Source organism: Prionailurus bengalensis, chromosome B2 (genome assembly GCF_016509475.1).
Source record: "Prionailurus bengalensis isolate Pbe53 chromosome B2, Fcat_Pben_1.1_paternal_pri, whole genome shotgun sequence".
Taxonomy (NCBI): Eukaryota; Metazoa; Chordata; class Mammalia; order Carnivora; family Felidae; genus Prionailurus; species Prionailurus bengalensis.
This window is the reverse complement of record NC_057349.1, coordinates 17,868,801-17,893,126: the sequence shown is the minus strand read 5'-3', so window position 1 is coordinate 17,893,126 and position 24,326 is coordinate 17,868,801. Positions and strand designations below refer to the sequence as shown.

Below are 24,326 nucleotides of genomic sequence, written 5' to 3'. Positions count from 1 at the left end.
ACATCATCCAATTGAATTCATTTTATAGAAGGAGGAATAGAAGCTCAGAATCTATAACAACTCTCGCTTCTTTTAAAAAGTGCATTTAAGTCAATATATAAACTGCGTTTCCATAAAAATGTATTCTTGACATTTCAGAAATTTTGATGCTGAATTTGAAATAATTTCAAAAATCTACATCTTGATTTTAAATGTTAATGTCAAAACAGTAAAGTTTTATGTATGTTCATTCACTTCAGTAAAATGTTAATTTATTTAAATGTTTCAGGAAAGACCTTGCAAGGACAATCTTGACTGTGGGTGGTAAGAAGTGTTCAGAATTTTAAATGTTAGAGTATTACATATTGGCCACTTGGGGCTTTATGAGCATCTTGGAACTGTGGATAATAAATTTTGGTCAAGCTGAAAATGAGAATTAGCATTTTATTTGTAATTTATTGTGAAAGGTTTTAACATGCTAAAAGCCATAAAGAATAATTCACGAATACTCATTTATTCAACCAACCAACCAACCAAAGTCAGATTTTCATTTTGCTACATTTACTTAGTCTTTTTTATGTAGAATCAGAGTTCCATGTAAAGCCCCCTGCGTACCTGTCCCTGGTCCCATTCTCTCCATTGGTAGAGATAATCCTTGACTTAGATTTGGTTTTCATTCAAAAGTAGGTTTTTATACCTCTATTTTATGGATTCATAAGCAACATATATTATTTTACAAATTTTACAAGCATTCTGTAAATGTCTTTGTGTTGTGTACATCCGGCTGCGATGTGACTTTTAAATTATTCGAAATTGAAACATATATATTTTTATCGGTTGTGAAATACCACAATTTATCTTGGGCTTTTATTTTTGTAGTAACACTTTTTAAGGCTGTTTGAGGAGCTGCTTCTTAATATTTTAATACTTCTAAAATATAAAATGCAAAGAGTTTTTTAATTGTCATATGGTAGCTTATTTAGATTTCCTCCTGATGTTTAAATATTGAATTTAAATAATGATCCAGGTTACATTATAATGCTTATAGCATACAATGTTAGTCTTCCAAGATGGAATTTCTTACAACAGTGCTAATTTGGAGAACCTTTTTTTTGTTTTTTCTTTTGCTTTGTGCCCATCCCGGAATGATCTAGGTCTATCATGCTTTTAATCTCTAGATTATGACCAGCAGGTTGCTCTTTCTGAAGCATTGTGTAGACTGACCTTGAAAAAATCCAGGGGGGACCTTGTCCATCAGTGGTTTGAAGATGACATCATTGCTGAAGCTTTCAAAGAAATTAAGGATCGAGAATTTGAGACGGTGCGATTCTTGGTCATCAGAATTCCATTTAATCAATGCATCCTCACACTGTTTTCCTGAGCATTGGGCTCAGGGGAGGAGTTTTTCTTCAAATGTGATTAAGTTGCCATTCTTAAGCTTCCTGTTCTCCATCTCTGTGAAATGATTTGAGGACCACGTGAACACCAGATTTGTGGGCCAAATCTGCACATACAGATAAGGCTGCTTTATAGGTAACTTGTACTGGACACAGAACAATGCGAATAGGATGGATCCAGTTAGAGAAAACATGGAGTAGGGAGCCATTTTAGCGACCCTCAGATGGTGGTCAGAGCTGTAGAAGAAAGAAATGTGCATTTCAGTCTTGCATGGAGCAGCTGGGAAGATGAGGGAAGGCTGAAATTGGCATGGGGTGCTCTACAGTTTTGAGGAATAAGAATTTTCAGTGCTTTCCACGCAGTCTGGCTCGCCGTGGTTATATCCTTGAGTAGCACAAAAATAGCTCATAGCTTGGCTGCATATTCACCCACATCTTAAAATAGCTAAAATATTTTCCCTCTTTTTCAAAACACTCTTAAAAAAATTTTTTTTTAACGTTTTATTTATTTTTGAGACAGGGAGAGACAGAGCATGAACGGAGGACAGTCAGAGAGAGAGAGGGAGACACAGAATCTGAAACAGGCTCCAGGTTCTGAGCAGTAAGCACAGAGCCTGACGCAGGGCTCGAACTCATGGACAGTGAGATCGTGACCTGAGCCGAAGTCAAACGCTTAACCGACTGAGCCACCCAGGCGCCCCATCAAAACACTCTTAAAATGAGGGGTAGGCCCTTGGGAAAAAGTAAAATTCTTAATAACCATGAAAGCGTTGAACCAAGCCTTTCTAGTCAACACTGCTATGTAATTAGAATTTTATTAAATCTGAACTCTTAAATATCTTATTGAAAATACATTTAACTTTGAGCCTGTTGCCAGATACACAGTAGTTGTCTAGCCAGTTTTCCGTTTGATCTAGATGGAAAGCCCATAAGCCTCGGGTTCGAGTACTACCTCCCTGGCTTACAAAAATGCATACATCATGTAAGGTAGTTGACTTATGAAGGCTTAGGGTTGTTACCTGTGAAATGGGAATAAAAGCCACCTTAAAATTGTGAGCACTGAATGAGAGAAACCAAAAGTGCCGGGGATGTGGTGGGCATTCAGACGCTAGTTTCCTTTTTCCTCTGTGTCATTCTGTCCTCTGCAGGGAATTTTTGTGAAAATCGGTCAAAGGTAGTGTTTCTCAAAACCTCTTCCCCACAGAGCCATGCACTTCTTAATTGAGCTACTTTGAGGTCCAGACTTACATTACTGCTGTCTACTTAGTGCTGAATAAATGTATAAAGTGTGAGGATGTACTACAACAGCCAGTCCTTGCTAAGAAAAGGGACAAAAGCCTGGGTCAGTGTCTGTTCCGCTTTAGTATTTTGGAGGCAACAAATTTACCTTTCTACTAGCTTCTGGTCAGGAGAACTTTAAAAAATAATCCTTATTCTCTGAACTTGTATCAGGAAAGAGAAACTAGGAAGGAATAGGCTAGAGAACTCCTCATAAGGAAAAATGGCAGCGGGTAACACACCCAGATAAACTCCAAGTTGACAAGTTTATGGATTTGTGGTTGGCTTGAGCTGGGCAGATGTTAGCAAGATGGACGCCTGGTGCGTTAGTGAAACGAATCTAGGTCACTAGTTAAATGTATTTCTCTTTCTCTTAACCCAATGAAATGTGACTGTGCCTATAACTTTTGGAGACTTAAAGCATTCCTCTGCTGAAAATCTGCTGGCTGGGGGTTCCTTCCAGAATTTGGGTCTGAAGCTGCCTCTTTATAACACGAAGCATTGTTTTAATTAACCTGTAATAATGAATCTTGGTGAAACCTTGAGATGTTACTGGGTCCTGGGAGTTTCAAAGCAAACACTAGCTTCTTCATGCTGGCAAAAATAGTATTTAAATAAGACCTCTGGTTTTTTTTTTTTAATTAAAGTTTGCATTATTTCCTTTGAAGGATAGTAGACGATTTCTCAATCACCTAAACGACAGACTTGGTGATGAAAGAAGGTAAGATATTTCTCTGGGTGTTATTTTATTGACTAGTTTTCTGAAAATGTCTAATACTAAAGAAAAATCTAGGATCTGTTTTATTTCAGGAGAGAATATAGGATACATGACTTATTGATCACTAATGGGTTATCCATTGAATAGAAACATCAGAAGATTAGATCCCTTCTCCCTAGTGATTCGTTTGTATGTGTTTATCTCTATCAGTATTTGAGCACATTTACTTATAACTTGGAACATTTTTTAACATGTCCAGAAGATTTTATGAAAAGTGACTTCCTGAAGGTTTGAGGCACTGGAGATAAATTTATTTCACAGACACAGTCCTTGATGAGAATTTTCTGAATTCACTCCTACCATTGGGAATCTTGCCACACAACTGGGCTGAGATCTAGTACCGATAAACCTGACTTATAGACTGCCAGATGGAGATTGGAAACCTACTCATAGTAGTATCCATTTGCAGGCTTGAGACCCTTGTCCATACTTTGTGCTAAGCGACTTAATTGCCCACCCTAGTTACAAATTCTTGTTACAGAACATCTGTAGGTTGTATTGAGGCTCCAGCCACGTTTTATTTTGCATTTTAATTGTGAAGTGTTTTGCAGGGTCTATTCCTTCCCGTGTATTGCTGCTTTTGCTGATGAGCATGAGGTAAGTTTACCTCTGGGGGCCCTGGGAGTGGTATATAATGTAACCCATAGTTCGGCCAAACTGCTCTCCCCACACAGAAGGGCTTTTTAAAGAAGGAGGTTTACGTCTAGAGGCCGCAACTCTGAAGTCTTCTTTCTCCTGTATCCTATCCGACCATAACTGGAATGCATTACTAATACGTTTAAGGACCCTACTGTTACTACTAGATGCAGGAATTTTAGGGTTGATGCTGCGTTCATGAAGTCAATCAGAGGAATCTGGCCTTATTTTATCCTGTTAATGAGTACCATTGTTCATGCCTAGACTGTAGGGAAAAGGGCAATTCCCTTTTTTCCATCCAATTGATATTCCCCATTTTATCCACAGAAATTGGGAGCACTCTGTTTTTTCTAGATCATTCTACCTTGTACTTTATAGTCTAAGGGTAAGGTCTCTTTTCACCACCTTCTTTGCTTCCTAAAGGAACAATGTCCACCTATAGCACCTCCACTGGGGATAAAATCTTCAAAGATCTCTGAACCTTGACTCCGTTGATGTTTCCTGGATCTCGTCTTCAAAATACCCTAATTAACCATTTCTCTGTTTTGGGTTCAGAGCCCCTTTCTTGGCCTCTGGGAGCTAAGCCTTTAATGCATGACTATACCACAAGTTTCTCCTCCCTAGGATCTCTCTCCCTGATTTTAGTAGCTTCTTTGATTCCTTTATCTCCATTCTTTTTCTTCTTGGTTATCTGAAGGCTCCAACATCTGCTTGGTGGTTCTTCAATTTTTTTTTTTTTCCACTTCTAAATTTTCATCAGTTTCAATCAGGGCCCTAAACTGGCTTCCAGTAACATACATCATAGCTTAAAACTTTCATTCAACTCTATGGCTGTTAAAGAGTAAGCACCTATGATGGAAAGATGTCTAAGAAATGCCATTTTTGGAAAAGCAAGTGGTAGAGTAATAAATCTAGTTTTTTTTCCATTGTTAAGGAATAAAAACTCTTTATATATTTCCTGATAGGTCTAGAAAACAGCTGAGAGGAAATAAAGGCATTGGTAACGTGCCTTCAGAAAGGTACCTATGTGGAAACTGAAAGCCAGAGAAGGACACATACACTGTTTCTCTAAAGGTCATACTGTTAGAAGCTTTTTTAAAAAAATGTTCTTGTAGTAATCAGTTAAAATGAAGGTAATTTGAACTTAAGTCTTAGCTCTACTTTAATGGATACATTAAGTTGGATAGCAAATAATCACTTATATTTGATCATACCTCCTTCTCTAGAAGTTTCCATGCATCTGCAGTATGGATTGTTACTGCTTCAACATATGACTATTTTCTCATGATTCTCATTGAGGGGGAGGGGTGGGGGGGTGGGGAGGTGGGAAACTTGTGTGGATAGAGTCCTCAGACACATTTAAACATCTTTTAAATGTTAAGCTAAGGATAGTGGTTGTGTCCCCCGCCCCCTGAAGAAATAGCTTAGTTGTATAAAGTTGAGACCTACCTCTCATTTTGCAGAAAAGATTAAGACCATCAAGACATACTATAATATTAGGGTAGTGTTTTTTCTATGAAGAGTAGAAGTTGTTTTTAGTGGAATAATTTTCATCTGACCCTTTAACATGGTATCTATACAATTTATGCCTTTATATATTATAGATGAGAAAACCAAATGATGAAAAACTAGAGAAATTTTGGATTGATTTCAACCTCGGAAGTCAGAGTGTAACTTTTTATATAGACAATACTAAGGTAACTGCATTTGAATCCTATTTAAACCTAAGTGCTTAGAAATCGTTCATATGCAGGTATATTATGTGCTCATGAATTTAACTTATTTTTTTCCAAGAGTGCTCTGTGGGACTCAGTAAGAATTTTGAAGGAAGCAGTGATTAATTTCAGCATAATAGGTAAGATGATGAATTCTACCCCACATTTAGTTCTGATTCTAGAGCAGACTATTCTTTGAGGTGGAAGGGAAATGGTATAGCGTGGTGGAAGGAACACTATGTTCAGGGCCAGGATGCAGAGGTATGGGGTTGGTGACTCTTTCACTCTGTGATTTTAGGATTCGGTTAACGTGCCTGGTTTTCTCATTGTAAAAATAGTTACAGTTTTTGAAAACCTTAAAAATAGAATCACCATATGAGCCAGCAATTTCACTTGTAGGTACATATCCAGAAGAAATGAAAGCAGGACTTGAGCTATTTGCATACTGGTGTTCATTGCAGCATTATTCACAATAGCCAAGAGGTGGAAGCGACCAAAATGTCCATCTACAGATGAATAAAGAAAAGTGTGTGTGTATGTATTTATGATGGAGTACTATTCAGCTTTTAGAAGTCTGACACATGCCACAACATGGATGAACCTTCAGGACAGTATGCTAAATGAATAGGCCAGTCACTAAAAGACAAATATTGTATGATTCCACTTTATAGGGTATCTAGAAAAATGAAATTGATAGAGACAGGAAGTAGAATGGTGGTTTTCAGGCGCTGTGGGAAGGAGGAAGTTCTGGAAATCTATTGTATGACAATGTGAATAAATTTAATGCTATGAACTAGCATACTAGTGCTGTGAACTAGCATGGTTAACATGGTAAACGTTTTATACCACAATTAAAAAAAAAAAAAGGTGGTAGTACCTGCCGTCCTTCCCCCAAAGATTTATAGTAATTATTGATGAGTTCATGTAGGCATATCCACTTATATTTTCTTTCTTCTAGGTTGGTAAGTAATGTTGAGGGGCATGAAATCAGGAGTTACCCTTTTTGAGTGGGGGCCATATCATCTCTTCATGTATCAATTTGGGCTACTTCAATAATTTGCTATTGTACATAATGCTGCAACAAACCTAAGGTGCATATATCTTTTTGAATTAATGTTTTTGTATTCTTTGGGTAAACACACAGTCGAATTACTAGATCGTATGATAATCCAATTTTTAACTTTTTGAGGAACCTCCATACTGTTTTCCACACTGGCTGCACCACTTTGCATTCCCACCAACAGTGCAAGAGAATTCCTCTTTCTCCACATCCTTGCCAATACTTGTTTCTTGTGTTGATTTTAGCCATGTTGACGGGTGTGAGGTGATATGTCATTGTGCTTTTGATTTGCATTTCCCTGATGAGTGATGTTGACCATCTTTTCATGTGTCTATTGGCCATCTGTAGGTCTTCTTTGGAGAAATGTCTGTTCACATCTTCTGCCCAGTTATTAATTGCATTATTTGTTTTGTGGGTGCTGAGCTGTATCAGTTCTTTATATATTTTGGATACTAACCCTTGATCAGATAGGTCATTTGCAAATATCTTCTCCCATTCCATAGGTTGCCTTTTAATTTTGTTGATTGTTTTCTTCTCTGTGCAAAAGTTTTGTTTTGTTGTTTCCCTTGCCATCAGAAGACCTAAAAAAAATGTTGGGATGGCTGATGTCAGAGATCTTACTGCCTGGGCTCTTTTCTAGCATTATTATGGTTTCAGGTTTCACATTAGGCCTTGAATTCATTTTGAAAGCAGTCCAGTTTCCCCAATACCAAGTGTTGAAGAGTGTCTTTTTCCCATTGGATATTTCCTGCTTTGTTGAAGATTAATTAACCATTCAACTAATATAATCAATTGATCATGTAATTGACCATATAATTAACATAATTGACCATGTTGTGGGCTCATTTCTGAGTTTTCTATTCTGTTTCATTGATCTATGTGTCTTTTTTTGTGCTGGTACCATATTGTTTTGATCACTACAGCTTTGTAACACAACTTGAAGTCTGGAATTGTGATGCCTCTGGCTTTGCTTTTCTTTTTCAAGGCTGCTTTGACTGTTTGGGGTCTTCTGTGGTTCCATATAAATCTTAGCATTGTTTGTTCTAGCTCTGTGAAAAATGCTGTTGGTATTTTGATAGGGATTGTGTTAACTTTGTAGTTTGCTTTACGTAGTATGGATATTTTAACAGTATTTGTTCTTCCAATCCATGAGTATAGAAGATCTTCCCATTTCTTTGTCATCTTCAATTTCTTTTTTTCAATTTCTTTAATCAGTGATTTTTTTTGAGAGTACCGTGAAAGGATTCTTGCAGTATGTACACAAGAAACAAAAATATCTGTTTATCATTCCCATTCACATCCTTACCCCCAAAAGCTTACCAGCAATAACAGTGTTCCCTTATGGTGCTTATAAAATTGCCATTCCGCTAGGCAAAGAGCTCTTTTCCAGACTGCTAAGGTAAAGACCTCCATCTGCCTATCTTGTATGTATATACTTTTGAAGCAGTGTGATAAAGATCTTTCAACACAGTAGTCTATTCACTTAAGGTCAGATGATTAAATATGTTCTCCCATGGCTACCATCTCTATCCCTACTTTACAGATGAGGATATTGAGACCCAAACTCAAAAGGCCAGGACGAGGATCCAGATTGGTACTAGCAGTGCCTATCAGAATTACTGCGGATATTTTGCATGTTAAATTTGTAAGGCCCTACCCTGAGACAGAAGGTTTGGGGGTGCAGCCTGGGCATGTGTGTCTTTAAGAGCTCCTCAGATGAGTCTGTTCAGGGACCTAGGTTGCAGAGGAAATGGAGTGCTCAAATAGCATTGACAGGAGTTTGTAGCATTCCTTTCTCCCCTTTTTCATAGTTGTATAGAATCAGATATAAAAACAGATAGTCCCTTTCATTTATAATGAAATGGCCATATTTTCAAGGTCCTAATTCCTACTTTGAAACTTCATGCTGGACACTGGTGTAAACCAAGATAATACTTTGGGTCCATTATGCATTAGATCCCACACTGGGCTTTGTGAAATAAGAAAACTCACCATTTCTTATTTTTCAAATAAGAAAACTCCCCATAATCCCCCTTTGCCATGAGACATAGCTGTGATCAGCCAGATATTGATAAAATAAAGGGTGGCAAGTCAACAGACCAAAGTGTTAGGATAGAGATGCTTGGGAGGGGGTATCACCACACACCCATCCCAAGGGAAAACTGGCCCATCTCCACCTATAGTTAGACCAGCACAGCTAGCACCTAACTATAGGTTACAACTGAAAGCATCACTTATCTGTCCTTAGAAGTCAAAATCAGCCAGGGCTAAAAGTTGTTGTTCCTTTTTAAAAAAACAAAAGAGGTAGTGTCTACAACTAGTCCTTCACCATAGGTAAGTTGATGACACTTGAATGTCAAGGAAAAAAGATTTAAGTCAATGGTTTGGGTGCCACTGAGACTGACATAATAGCTGTTGCTGAAAATTCCCTACAATAGAAAGGGAGTTAGTGCTTCATAAAATTAAGTTAAAAGGTCTACTTTTTCTTAACAGCTCAGCCAACTCTTCCCTGAGGTGCTGTATGGAAACCTCCTCTCTTTTCAGCTCTGCTTGCTTTAGTGTTTCCTGGAAGATCTCTTTTGCTTATGCATATCCTTCTCTGTGCATCAGAATTGCAGCTAGATTCCTGAGCAGCATGGATTCCTGAGCAGCTCAGGATGTTCTGTCTCACCGGATCTGATGCCCGTTGCACATAAACACAGGCCTATCGAAGTGGCCCTGTGCATCCAGGGTGGTAGCCATGGCACTCATCAGCATGACGGTCTATGGGTGTCTTCCTCCTAGTATCTCTTCAGAAATCTGCAAAGCTTTTTCAAACCTGTTCTATTTCACACACCTTCTGTTCTGTGCTTGGAGAATAGAAGGTAGCAAGTATAGGTGTCTAAACACATGCCAAGGAGGAGGTGGGTGTTGGCTTTCTCTTTTGCCGACAAAATGTCTTCTGCTAATTCCTTTCCTCTTTCAGTTTTTCCCTCTAGAGTTGACATGTAGAATTCATAGATGGGAATTTGCTCGTGCTGGCTATCTTGAACAGCATAGATAGCGATCAGCTTTAGAGAGATATGAATTATTGCATTGTTTTCCTATTGTATGTCCCTTCCAAGCAGGTAACTCATTATTGCTTTAAAAAGCTTTCCAGCATTTTCAAGCTGGCCCCATATAAATGCTAAGTTGGCCATCAAATCGGAAGTGTAAGTGATGGCCTTTCCATTATTGGTCTGCTAGGCAAGATGAGTGTCATGTTAAATTAGCTCAGCCCTTTCTGGCTCATCTTTGGTGATGCTCAGCTTGGCTGTGTTCAGGAGCTGGATGATCTCAGCCTCCTTCACTGTGCCCTGGGAGGCAGCACTGCCTGCTCCCTGTCTCCTTTCTCTCTGTTGCAGTAGGCCTCGAGAACTAGGTGAGCACTGCCAGAAGCCACAGCAGGCCTGGGCCAGTGGTGCAGCATGCCTCGGGATGAGGGCACCCCCACTTAAGACGCCCGGCCTCTTGCTGCCCCAGGAGCAGGGATGTGGAACGGGCCCTGTACCACCATCTCCCAGCCCACAGGAGGTCTCGATCCAGGCGCAGGAGCTGGTATATGCTTACATAGGGGGCTCAATGTCTCATCAGGGTTTTAGAGTTTATAGGTCTTTCACCCCTTTGGTTAGGTTTATTTATAGGTGATGAAGTTTTGGGGTGATGGTAGGGTTTGGAGCTGATGGCCAAGAAAGAATTCTTGAAAACCTCTTTGGTGCAAGAAGGTGATTTTGTTGAAGCACAAGGACAGGACCCGTATGCAGAAAGAGCAGCACTGAGGTGGTAAAGAGTGACTAGTTACATATTAAGGTGTTGGGGAAAGTCAGCTTCCGACTTTGGCTCAGGTCATGATCTCACAGTTTGTAAGTTCAAGCCCTGCATCAGGCTTGCTTCTGTCAGTGTAGAGCCCACTTCGGATCTTGTGTCTGCCACCACCACAACCGCCCCCCCCCCCGGCCCCCCCACATCCCACCACCCTTTCCTGCTTGTGCTCTGTCTCAAAAATAAATAAATCTTAAAAATTAAAAAAATCAGATCAAATTTTAGAAGCCAAAACCATCTCCATTGCTTGGCTGCTAAGACAAGTAACTTCCTGTCTTTGCAGGATTAACTACATAATCATACTGTGTGTATTTGTATGTGTAAACACACAAATGTGCTTCTAATGAAAATGACTTCAAGGTAACTTTAACACAATTTCTTTTCAACTTCTTATTGCAGACAAATCTGAGCAGTTGACAAATATCCCAGTGCGGTTGTTTACAATTCTAAAATCTTAAAACCTTTCAGTGTGTTGATATGCATTTGTATACTTTGTTTTTTGTTAGAAACTGGAAATGTGAAGATGCTTATCATTTACCTGAAGAAGCCTTTGAATATCAGCAACAAAGAAGTGATGAAAATAGAAATCCATTTTGATTTGCAATTCAACATCTCACAAGCTTCTATCAAAGCTTTAGGAGAAGACAAACAGGTGGCAAACTTAATTCTTTTGGATCATTTGGAAATGTTTTAACGTGGTTTTTAAAAAATTTTTTTTTTCAAAGTTTATTTATTTTTTTGGGACAGAGAGAGACAGAGCATGAACAGGGGAGGGGCAGAGAGAGAGGGAGACACAGAATCGGAAACAGGCTCCAGGCTCTGAGCCATCAGCCCAGAGCCCGACGCGGGGCTCGAACTCACGGACCGCGAGATCGTGACCTGGCTGAAGTCGGACGCTTAACCGACTGCGCCACCCAGGCGCCCCTAAAATTTTTTTTTAATGTTTTTATTTTATTTTGAGAGAGAGACAGTGTGAGTGGGGAAGGGGCAGAGAGACAAGGAGACACAGAATCCGAAGCAGGCTTCAGGCTCTGAGCTGTCAGCACAGAGCCCGACGCGGGTCTCGAACTCACAAACTGTGAAACCATGACCTGAGCCGAAGTTGGTCGCTCAACCAACTGAGCCACCCAGGCGCCCCTGTTTTAGCATGTTTTTATGTCTTTAACTTTCTTGTTGGGTTTTGATGTGAACATCTGCTCAAGCAGATAGCTTGATCTTTGGAATATTCTGTAACAAGCACACGTAGGACACAAAACCCCTTTGTGCCTCAAAACGCTTTTACTCCACTTATTGTGAACAGTTAAAAATCTTCTAGGATAACATTACCACCTTGCCACATTCTTCCTGAAGTTCTGAGGATACTTGCTGTGGGCTTCTTAGTATTTCCTTCTCTCTCCCCTCCTTGAGGACCGAGGGGAATCGCTAGAAATCGTGTCTCTTAGGGAGTTCTGAAATTTTATCTCCTGGTCTAATGCCGAAATGGTTTATACCTCTTCTAGACTGATACGGCCTCCAGATCATTGACTGTGATGTTTCCTGTTGACACACAGCAAAGATCACAAAGATTTTCTCTATCACAGATGATAGGCAGAGCAAAGAAATTAGTGACGAGACCTATGATATTATGGTAATGGCTGATAGGAGGTTGAATTAAGAAGTTGGGGGTGGGGGGAAGACTTGGGCCCATTTGCTTTTGGCACTGAGTTGCATATGAAGACCTCTCATATACTGTTAAGTGCTCTGTGGTAGTGTTCCCAAAGACTCACCCTATGAAAAGACCATTTCATGGGTGAGGACGAGAGAAAGAGAATCATTTACTGAAAAATTACTTCCTATAACATATTACATATGAATTGGCCTAACACTGAGGCTACATAGGCTAAGGCCCCCACAGAGACGGTGTATAGACCCTCACCAAGAGGGTTCTTGGCTTTATGGGAGAAAGAATTCAAGAGAAAACCATTTAGAGAAAGGGACAAAGATTTGTTAAACCTAGAAATAAGAAAAGAGCTACTTCACGGACAAAGTAGTGGCCCCTCCTCCAAGATGAGGAAAAGGGACCCTGCTTTGCCTCTGGAAAAGGGTTTTATGTTTTTAAAATGACCTAACTCTATAGGGAGGGGCTGTGAAGCTTTGGATTTATCATTTACACTGGGAAGTAAGTTTTTTCCATTTTCCTAGGGTCGTGAGATTACCTATAGGGACCAATTTTAACAATGGCCTCCGCCTTTTACTGCCGGTTGGAGTGGAGTCTTACAGTCTTCTATGAGTCAGATCTTATGACTCTTCTTATGACCTGCTGACAGGTTAAGGGTCAGTGGAAAACCAAAATGACTTTGCTTTGGTGAATTAGTCTTCTGAGCCTCCCTTCCTTTCTGCCTCAACATTAGAGGTTTGCCTTTATTCGGTGAAAAACCTCAGGGGGCTCCTGGGTGGCTCAGTCCATTAAGCATCTGACTCTTGATTTCAGCTCAGGTCATGCTGTCCCTTGTTTGTGGGTTCAAGCCCCACATCGGGCTCCACGCTGACAGTGTGGAGCCTGCTTGGGATTCTCTCTCTTCCTTTCTCTCTGCCCCTCTCCCGTTCATTTTCTCTCTCTTAAAATAAACAAACATTAAAAAAAAAAAAAAGAAAAACTTCAGAATTGTATGTATTTCCATGTCTCCCGAAGTGAAGAAAATGTTTCGGGATAGAACTAAGGTTTTCCTGTGATTAAGCTGCAGTTCCTAGACCGTGAGGCCCTTGTGAGGAAGGAGTGGGGGTTGGAGAAATCCCACAGTTGGGAACTCACTGCAGGCTGTGAAGACACGAGGATGGAGTGAGTGAAAGAAGGGAAGTGGTCAGCCAGGGCTAGTCCTGGAGGGAAGGGGGTCAGAGAGGTGGAAACAGTAACATTATCCTTCAAAAGAGGACAAACCAAAGACTAACTTTGAATTTATCACTTTGCTGTGTTCTGAGCCTTAGCTTTTCCTTAAATTTTTAAGAGTTTAGTCCTTTTAAAGGTCATGTGGATTTTGGCTTGCATTTCAGATGTTGCCTGACCAGAAAAGAAGCTCCTCCGAACTTTCTGGTAAATTTGAGAAAGCAGACACTGACATTCCTGGCAGTCATGAAAGAGAGACAGGTATACTGGGAAATAAAATTTCTTACTCTGAATTCCCTATAAAGACAACAATAAAACCTTACTTGGAAGAGGTCACTGAAAACCTGTGGTCCTATAAGAGTAATAAATGTTCCATTGTACCTACAGAGAAAGAAAAGTTGCTAACATCTTATATTATTTTCCCAGTCTGATACATTCTCTTGTGGGTCAATGGAAATGGAAAAAGGAGAAAATATGATAGGGGTGGCTGGAGGCAGAATATGGGGGCACGGAAAGGCCTGGCCACCCCCAAAGCTGACCCTGCATAGATCCTGTATCTATTAGGAGTCCCATCCCAAAGCTGTTTCTTTCTCAAAGTGCAGGTAGATTTCGGATTGGAGATTTGAGACAGGATGTGATTACCAGCTCTTACCAATAGATGGCGATGTACTGTCAGCATGGGGTCCCATGAAGAACGATGGGAGAATGTGGTCACCATGGCATATGGTTATTGTTTCTACTTTTAATGCTCTTTTCTCTATGTGTATAGACCAGACAGAAGAATCCACTAAGCTGGCAGAGGTAATGAGTGCTGGAGATGACCACTGCCCAACAGCTCTCCCCGTAAATGATCAGTCTAATGAGCCTGTCGTGAGTATGGGATGCTGGGCACAAAGTTTTGAACTGTGTCCACCAGGATGCTGACAGGTGGAAGGCATCTCTCCTGGCTTATAGTCCATTTTTTCCCTGACCAATGGATCTCCCCCTTTTGAGGGGGTGGGCACTCCTCTCCTTTAGATTATTTTTGTTTGCCATGTTCATGGGTTCTCTGCTTCCATGCAACTTGGCTCTCCAGAGGAACGTGTGACTTGGCTGCCTCTGCCTTGTTTTCTCACGGAGACTGAGACTGTAGGGAAAAGATTATAGGGAAAAGAGTCTAATGTTTGGAGTCGGACCTGGTTTTCCCTGACTAGATACAGGAACTTGGGGAAATTAACATCACTGAGTCTGAGGCTTCTCAGCTATAAGATGGGGGTAATAGCTGGTTCATACTATAGCCCTCCTGGATGCTAGGCATACATTTTATTTTCATCCTAACACACCTCTTGGCATGTACAGGTATTCAGTCCGGTCCCCATTTTGTTTATATTTGATTACATGGAGATTACATAGAAGCGTAATGATCGTGTTTTTGCGAGTGGCAAATCTTTGCCTAAGAGTGAATATCAATTTTTTGGAGCAGTCAGCAGTCATTAGGAGCAAAGTCTAGCGAATGAAAAGCCTGGTATCTCATTATTTAGTGGAAATGCTTTTCTGTGGATGTGTGAAGTGGCTCCAAGAGCATTTCAAAAGAGGGACCTCAAAGGCACTGTAACTATTTTTTTCTACAGCAAACAAATACAGGAGATGGTTCACCTGAAAAATTGAAACCGGATGATGTGCAACAAGGTCAGATTTTTTAAATGTCTCCTAAGGCTTTTGAGTATTATTCTTAAGTGTTTACTTGAAAAGCTTAATTTTTGTTTTTAATTTTCATGATTGGAAGTTACTTCAAAATATGAATCTGCAGATTTACAAGAACCATCAGTAAAAATTCAGGATCCTAAATTAAATGACAAATCTAGGTATGTGACTTTTTTTTTTAATGTTTGTTTACTTTTGAGAGAGCATGTGCACAAATGGGAGGGGCAGAGAGAGAGAGGGAGGCACAGAATCCGAAGCAGGCTCCAGGCTCTGAGCAGTCAGCACGGAGCCCGATGCAGGGCTCGAACCCACGAACCATGAGATCATGACCTGAGCCGAAGTCGGACATTTAACGGACTGAGCCCCCCAGGTGCCCCGCAATTTTCAAAATTAATAAACCATGTTGATTGCTATTAGGGTGACTAGTTAATATATATGTCAATGGCCTGGGCTCTCCGTCTTTTCTGCATCTGACCACACCCACGCAAGGAGAGAGTATTGTGTGCATTTTCCACATAATGATTTGAGCTGTGCTGGATTGTTCTCCTGACCTATAGATCTCTACCATTATACCTCCAGTGATATGCTTGGTGATGTCTTTTTCTGCAGCAAAACACTGAATATTCCCAGCCCAGGAAACATATATCCATCTGGCCATTAATTTGTCACTTTTCCATATAGGCCTATGAAAAATGGGTCATAGGACAAGTACTTTTTATACCTTTATTGAGATCATTGGAATTAAATAAACTGTACGTATTTAAAGTGTGGAATTTGACTTTTGACATATGTCTACACTGGGACCATCACTGCAATCAAGATAATGAACAGAGCCATCATCTCCAAGATACTCTTGCCCCTTTGAAAGCCTTCTTCCCTTTCCATCCCCCTCACCTGCCCCTTGCAATCACTGATCTGCTTTTTGCCAGGATAGAAGAGATTGCGTTTTAAGAAATCTATCAATGGAATCAAAGAATAGGCACTCTTAGGTGCCTGGTGGCTCAGTGGTTGAGCGTCTGACTTTGTTTGGTTCAGGTCATGATCTCATGGTTTGTGAGTTCGTGCCCCACATCGGGCTCTCTGCTGTCAGCACTGAGCCTGCTTTGGATCCTCTGTCCCCTTCTCTCTGTGCCTCCCCCGGTGACGTTTGCTCTCTCTCAAAAATAAATATTTTAAAAAGTACGCACTCTTTTCTCCCAGCTTCTCTCATTCAGCATAATTATTTTGAGATTTATCCACATCGTGTGTATCAATAGTTCGCTTTCATGTTGCCAAGTCCTAGTTCCTTCACAGATATACCACGATGTGTTCAGCCAGTTGCCTGTTGATGTGTTTCCAGTTTCCAGTTTTGTGTTATAAGTAAAGCACTTGGGATCATAGATAAGTCTTTATACGGATATATATTTTCTCTGGAGTAAATACATAGGAATGGAATGACTAGATCATGGTTGGCGTACATTTAACTTTTAAAAAGCTGCCCAAACAGTTTTTCTAAGGTGGTTAAACTATCGAACACTCCCAAAGGTCTATGTGAGTTCTAATTGCTCACATTCTTGCTAGTACTTGGTCATGTTAGTCTTTTTTTTTTTTTTTTTTTTTTTAGTTATATATTCTGAGAGCACATGTGCAAGTGGCGGGGGTGGGGGGGCAGAGAGAAAGGGAGAGAGAGAATCCCAAGCTGACAGCGTGGAGCCCAGTGCAGGGCTTGAACCCATGAACTGTGAGATCATGACCTGAGCCGAAATCAAGAGTCACATGCTTAACCTTGAGCCACCCAGGTATCCCAGTAATGTTAATCTTTTTAATCTAAGCCATTCCAGTGGGAGTGTAATGGTATTTCATTGTGGTTCTGATTTGCATTTCTGTAATGACTAATGGTGTCGAACATCCGTTCATGGGTTTATTATCCATCTTTCTGTATGTTCTTGGGTAATACATCTTTAAATCCTATACTATTAAAAATGGGTTATTTGCTTTCTTGACTGGAAAGTTCTCTTTATAGGGGTGCCTGGGTGGCTCATTTCAAGTGTTGGACTCAACTTTGGCTTAGGTCGTGATCGCATGGTTTGTGGGTTGGAGCCCCAGTTTGTGGCTCCAAGCCCCACGTTGAGCTCTGTATTGACAGTGCGGAGCCTGCTTGGGATTCTCTCTCCCCTTCTCTGCACCCCTCCCCTGCTCATTCGCTCGCTCGCTCTCTCAGAATGAATAAACTTAAAAAAATTTTAAGTGTTCTTTGTATATTCTACATACAAGTCGTAAGTCCTTGATCAACTATGTTTCGTGTTTATTTTCTGTATGTGGCTTCCTTTTTATTTTTATGTCTTTTTGGAATTTCCATACGTATTTATTTCAGGCCTGCTGGTACATAGCTAATACAGCTTAGATTTTAGACTAAATGCTAAATGCATTTACTAAAGGCATTCACTTCCATAGGTTAGTCTTCACCCTAAGGAATATCCCTAAAGGAATGTATTATTTTTACCTCCCTTTGCTAAAGGAAGACACCAGAATGACTCAAGGGCATATCCCTAGAAAGTTTTGGCTTAAATAGAACAGTGTCTTTAAAGAGAAAAAGTTCTTTTAATTTTTTTAATGTTTATTTATTTTTGAGACAGAGAGAGAGCATGAATGGGGGAAGGGCAGAGAGAGAGGGAGACACAGAATCAGAAGCAGGCTCCAGGCTCTGAGCTGTCAGCACAGAGCCCAACGCGGGGCTCGAACTCATGGACTGTGAGATCATGACCTGAGCTGAAGTTGGATGCTTAACCGATGGAGCCACCCAGGCGCCCCAAGAGAAAAAGTTCTTAATTTTTATTAAGCCCAATTGATTTTTTTCTTTTATACTTCATGCTATTTTTGTGACCTGCTTAAACAATCATAGGCAAATCATGCTCAGTCATATGTTTCCCTACATTTTCTTCTAGGAGTTTTACAGTTTTAGATCTTATTTCAGTTATGAACCATTTTCTGTTAATTTTTATATATTGTGTGAAGTAAGGGTTGAAATTTCTTTCTCCTTTTCCCTCCCTGCCTTCTCTTTTCTTTCTTTCATATGGCTGTCCAGTTATTCCAGATCATTTATTGAAACAATTACTACTTCCGTTGAATTTTCCTGGAAACTTTGAAGGAATAAAAAAACATATATGTGTAGCTCTTTCTAGACCATGCACCAGCATGCGTGTTGCACGTTCAGTTCCAGATCGCCACAATAAAGTGAGTGTTGCAATAAAGCAAGTCAAATGAATTTTTGGTTTCCTGATGTATATGGAGGTTATGATTACATTAAACTATAAAGCGTGCAATAGCATCATGTCTGGACAAACACTGTATATATCTTAATTTAAAACGTTATTCCTAAAAAAAAAAATGCTCTCTGAGCTTTCAGGGAGTTATTTTGTTGGGAAAGGCTCTTGCCTCCATGTTGGTGGCTGCTGAAAGTGGGATGGCTGTGGCAGTGTCCTCAAATAAGGCAACGGTGACGTTTCCCACGTTAATTGATACTTCGTTTTATGAGCAATTTCTCTGTAGTAGAAGATGCTCTTTCATAGCATTTCACCCACAGTGAACTTCCCTCCAAATTGGAGCCCATCTTCTCAAACCCTGCTGCTGCTTTATCAACTAAGTATATGAAATGTTCTAAATCTTTTGCTGCCACCATAACCATCGTCACAACCTCTTCACCATGAATAGATTCCATCCCAAGAAACCACTTTCTTTCCTCATCCACAAAGATCAACACCTTGTCTGTTCAAGTTTGATCATGAGGTTGCAGCAATTCAGTGCATCTTGAGGCTCCACTTCTAGTTCTCTGGCTGTTTCCACCCCACCTGCAGTTACTTCTCCACTGGAATCTTGACCCCCTTCAAAGTCATCCATGAGGGTTGGAATCAACTTCTCCCCAAATCCTGTTCATGTTGATATTTTAACTTCTTCCTATGAATCATGAATATTCTTACTGGCATCTGGAATGGTGAATCCTTTCTAGGAGGCTTTCAACGGATTTCCCAGATCCATCAGAGAAATCCCTGTCCATGGCAGCAATAACATTCATTCATTCATTCATTCATTCATTCATTCATTCATTTATGAGAGAGGAGACAACATGTGAGCAGGGAAGGAGCAGAGAGAGACACAGAATGCAAAGCAGGCTCCAGGCTCCTAGCTGTCAGCACAGAGCCCGATGCGGGGCTTGAACCCACGAACTGTGAGATCATGACCTGAGCCGAAGTGGGACGCTCAACCCACGGAGCCACCCAGGCTCCCCATATATTCTTAAATAAGGCTTGAAACTTGAATGACTACTTGATCCATGGGCTGCAGGATAGATGTCGTTAACAGGCATGAAATAACATTCATCTTGTTGTATATCTCCACCAGAGCTCTTGGGTGACCAAGTACATTGCCAGTGAGTATTAAATCTTTTGAAAGGAATCTTTTCTTAGTAGCAGTTCTCAGTGGTGAGCTTAAAATTTTCAGTGAGCCATGTTGTGAACAGATGTGCTCTCATCCAGGCTTTGTTGTTCCATTTATAGAGCACATACAGAGTAGATCTAGCATAATTCTTAAGGGCTTTTGGGATTTGGGAATGGTAAATGAGCATTGCCTTTAAGTTAAAGTCAGCAGCTACATTACTCCCTAACCAGAGACCCAACCTGTCCTTTGAATCCAGGCATTGACTTCCCTAGCTATGGAAGTCCTAGATGGCATCTTCTTCCAATTGAAGTCTGTTTTGTCTGCCCTGAAGATCTGTTTAGTGTAGCCACCTTCAGTAATTACCTTGGCTAGATCTTCTGGATCTTGCTGCAGCCTCTATATCAGCCCTTGCTGCCTAACCTTACACTTTTATGTTAGGGAGATGGTTTCTTTCCTTAAACCTCATGAACCAACTTTTGATAGATTCCAGCTTTTCTCCTGCAGCTTCCTCACCTCTTAGCCTTCAGGGAAGGCTGAAGGGAAGGTTCTGGCTGGCTTGATCTTCTATCCAGACCACTAAAACTTTCTCTAGATAAGCAATTAGGCTGTTTTGCTTTATTATTTTTATTTTTATCTTTTTAAATCACTGATCACTGGAATAGCACTTCTAATTTACGACTTTTCCTTTGCATTCACAATTTGGCTGACTGCTGCAAGAGACCTAGCGCTTTCAACATGGCTTCCTGAGAAAGTTTAATCATTTCTAGCTTTTTAAAGCTTTGAGGGAGAGAAAGTGTGCCTCTGCATATGAGTGGGAGAGGAGCCGAGAGAGAGAGGGGGAGAGAGAATCCCAAGCACCCTCTGCACTGTCAGTGCAGAGTCCCATGAGGGACTCAATCTCACACATCATGAGATCATGACCTGAGCCTAAATCAAGAGTCGGACATGTAACTGACTGAGCCACCCAGGCACCCCTAATCATTTATAGCTTTTGATTTAAAGTGGAAGACATATAACTCTTTCTTTTACTTGAACACTTAGAAGCCATTGTAGGGTTATTAGTTGGCCTAATTTCAATATTGTGTCTCAGGGTGGCCTGAAGAGAGATGTGGAAGCGGATGGTTGTGGCATGGGTTGTGGTGCCCGAAAACAATCATGATAGTAACCTCAAAGCTCACAGATCACCAATAACAAACACAATGAAAAAGTTAGAAATATTGCAAGAATTACCAAAATGTTACACAAAGACCTAAAAGAGCAAATACCATTGGAAGAACGGTACTGAGAGACTTGCTTGATTACAGGGTTGCCCCAAACTTTAAATTTGTAAAAACAACAAAAGCCCAGAGTATCTGTGAAGGGGAATAAATCCAAGTGCAATGAAGCAAGTGATGCCTATATTCTGTAACATTGGTCTGTCGATTGGACTTTACATATCATCCGAATTACTGTAGCTTTACTATCTTAACTATATCTCATTTTGAAATGAGGTAGGGTTAGTCTTCCAACTTTTTTAAGTTGTTTTGACTATACTTTGTCCCTTTCATTTCCGTATAAATTTTATCAGTTTTACAAAAACAGTCTTATAGATTTTGACTGGGATTGTATTAAATTTGTAGATCAATTTGGGGAGAATTGACAGTGTAAGACTTTTCATGGTCTCAAATCTGGTGTATGTCTTCATTGATGTAGGACTTTCCATTTAAAAAAATTTTAACATTTACTTAATTTTGAGAGTGAGAGAGACAGAGCATGAGAGGGGCAGAGAGAGGGAGACACAGAATCCAAGGCAGACTCCAGGCTCTGAGCTGTCAGCACAGGGCCCGATGCGGGGCTCGAACTCAGGGTGTGAGATCATGACCTGAGCTGAAGTCAGACACTTACCCGACTGAGCCACCCAGGCGCCCCTATGTAGGACTTTTTAAATTTTGCTCAGTAATGTTTTATAGTCTTAAACCTATAAATCAGGGGGAAATTTAGAAAAATATATAAGTTTTCCATACTTTTATGTTCTTTTAAAATTTCAACTTCTGGTTGCCTATCCTATAGAAACACAGTTGATTTGTATATATCGATCTTAGATCCTGCAACCTTACTAAACCAGCTTAATATTTTTCATAATCCACCTGATAGAATTTTATTTAACATCCAGCTCCTCGTAAAATTATAACTGCCTTTTCCTTGTGATGAGAACTTCTATGGTCTACCCTTAGCAACTTTCAAACATACCATGCAGCAGCATTAACCATAGCCCATCATGTACATTACAACCCTGGTATTTGTCTTCTAACTGGAGGTTGATAACTTTGGACCATTTTCCTCCACTTTTGACCACGCCCACCCTCCCAACTTCCACCTCTGGTGACCACAAAACTGGTCTTTGTTTTCTCTGGGTTTGAGTGCATTTTTATTTACTTTTGTTTTCATTCAAGTATAATTAATATACAGGGTTAGGGTAGGTTCGGGAGTACTGTATAATGATTCAACAATTCTGTACATTTCTTTAAAAAAAAATTTTTTTTTTCAACGTTTATTTATCCTTGGGACAGAGAGAGACAGAGCATGAACAGGGGAGGGGCAGAGAGAGAGGGAGACACAGAATCGGAAACAGGCTCCAGGCTCCGAGCCCGACGCGGGGCCCGAACTCACGGACCGTGAGATCGTGACCTGGCTGAAGTCGGACGCCCAACCGACTGCGCCACCCAGGCGCCCCGACAATTCTGTACATTTCTTAGTGCTCATCAAGATAACCATACAATGAACCCCCTTTATCTTTTTCACTCCTCCTCCTCCCCACCTCCCCTCAGGCAACAACCAGCTCTTTATATTTAAGTCTGTTTTTTTGTTTCCTTTATTAAATTCAACCTACGCGTTGCAATCATACAGTATTTGTCTTTCTCTGACTTCCTTCACTTAGCCGTATACCCTCTAGGTTCATCCATGATGTTGTAAATGGCAAGATTTTATTTTTTTATGGTTGAGTGATACTCCGGTGTATATTTACACCACATGTTTCCTCATCTATAAATGGGCATTAGTGTTGCAATTTTAAGTTGATTTTTTTTATTCCATATATGAATAACATACTATAGTATTTGTCTTTGACTTATTTCACTTCGCATGTCTTCAAGGTCCGTCTGTGTCATTACAAATAGCAGGATTTACATTTTTATGGCTGAATAGTGTCCCACATCTTCTTTATCTGTTCATCTGTCAAAAGGCAGGTTGTTTCCATATCTTAGTTATTGTCAATAACACTATAATGCACACGAGGATGCAGATATCCCTTCCGCAGTGATTTTATTTCCTTTGGATATATATCCAGAAGTGGAATTGTTGGATTGTATGGTAGTTCTATTTTTAATTTTTTGGAAACCTCCATACTAGCTATTCAGTCTTCCATAGTGGCTGTATCAGTTTACATTTCCACTAATAGGGCACCAGGGTTTTCTTTCTTCCGCATCCTCACCAACACTTGTACTCTCTTGTCTTTTTGATAGGAGTTCTAACAGGTGCGAGGTAATACCTCATCGTGGTTTTGATTTTTCTTTCCCTGAGTAGTGGTGTTGAGCACCTTTGCATATACACATTCGCCACTTGAATATCTTCTCTGGAAAAATTTCTCCTCAAATCCCCTGCCTTATTTTTAAATGAGGTTGCTTGTTTTTTTCTGTTATTGAGTTGTAGGAGTTCTTCATATATTTTGGATATCAACTCCTTACCAGAACAGGATTTGCAAATACTTCCTTCCTTTCTGTAAACCGCATTTTTTATTTTGTGTTTCTTTTGCAGTGCACATGCCTTTTAGTTTGATGTAGTCCCAGTTTTTAAATATTTGCTTTTGCTGCTGTTGGTGTTCCATACAAAAAATTGTTGCAAAGACCAATGTCAAGAAGTTTTCTTCCTGTGTGTGTGTGTGTGTGTGTGTGTGTGTGTGTGTGTGTGTGTGTTTTCTAGGAGACATGTGGTCTCAAGTCTTACATTTAAGTCTTTAATCCATCTGAATTAATATTTGAGTATTGGAAGAAAGGGGTCCAATTTAATTCTTTTGCATGTGGCTATCCAGTTTCCCTGCATCACTTATTGAAGAGATTGTTTCCTCATTGAGTGTTCTTGGCCCCCTTTTCAAATATTAGTTGGCCAAATATGTCAGAATTACCTCTGGCAATATTCTTTGTTCTGAAAACTATTTAGTATGATGTTAGTATGCTTTCTTTTTATTAGTGTAACTATGGCAATCTTTTCCTATCATTGTGCTTTAAACCTCTTTGGGTCTGTATATTTAAGGTGGGTTTACTATAGGCAGGATTTGGTAGTGCTTTGCTATTTATCTCAGTATGACAGTCTGTTCTTTGGGATAAACCATTTACATTTCATATGATTATATGGTTGTATTTGTATTCTATTACCTTGCTATTTGTTTTCTATTTGTCATGTCTGTTTTTTGTTCCACTTTTCCTGATGTGTTTTAGATAAATGGAGTATATTTAATGACTCCATTTTATCTCCTTTGTCAGTTTATTTGGTACAACTTTGGTGGTTTTTAATAGTTTATCATCTATATACACATTTAACTCACCATCCTCAATCTTCAGGGAATATTATATTGCTTTACACATCAGCCCTTAAACATGACTTGAGTTTTTGCTACTTTTATCATGCAACTTACTTCTACATAGGCTAT

General features: G+C 40.0%; 1 protein-coding gene and 1 pseudogene across 1 annotated transcript in view; one reads left to right on the top strand and one right to left on the bottom strand.

The window, feature by feature from the left end:
* The window catches only part of SYCP2L (synaptonemal complex protein 2 like), a 117,024-nt gene that overhangs the window by 26,520 nt on the left and 66,178 nt on the right, over positions 1–24,326 (top strand). The window contains exons 11-19 of the mRNA XM_043593132.1: positions 269–303; positions 1,158–1,300; positions 3,323–3,375; positions 3,984–4,029; positions 5,673–5,765; positions 5,863–5,923; positions 11,190–11,335; positions 13,714–13,807; positions 14,316–14,413. Of these exons, the coding sequence (XP_043449067.1) occupies positions 269–303; positions 1,158–1,300; positions 3,323–3,375; positions 3,984–4,029; positions 5,673–5,765; positions 5,863–5,923; positions 11,190–11,335; positions 13,714–13,807; positions 14,316–14,413 (769 nt within the window). The remainder of the gene's footprint in view (positions 1–268; positions 304–1,157; positions 1,301–3,322; positions 3,376–3,983; positions 4,030–5,672; positions 5,766–5,862; positions 5,924–11,189; positions 11,336–13,713; positions 13,808–14,315; positions 14,414–24,326) is intronic.
* On the bottom strand, positions 5,962–10,378 carry LOC122490215 (annotated as a pseudogene).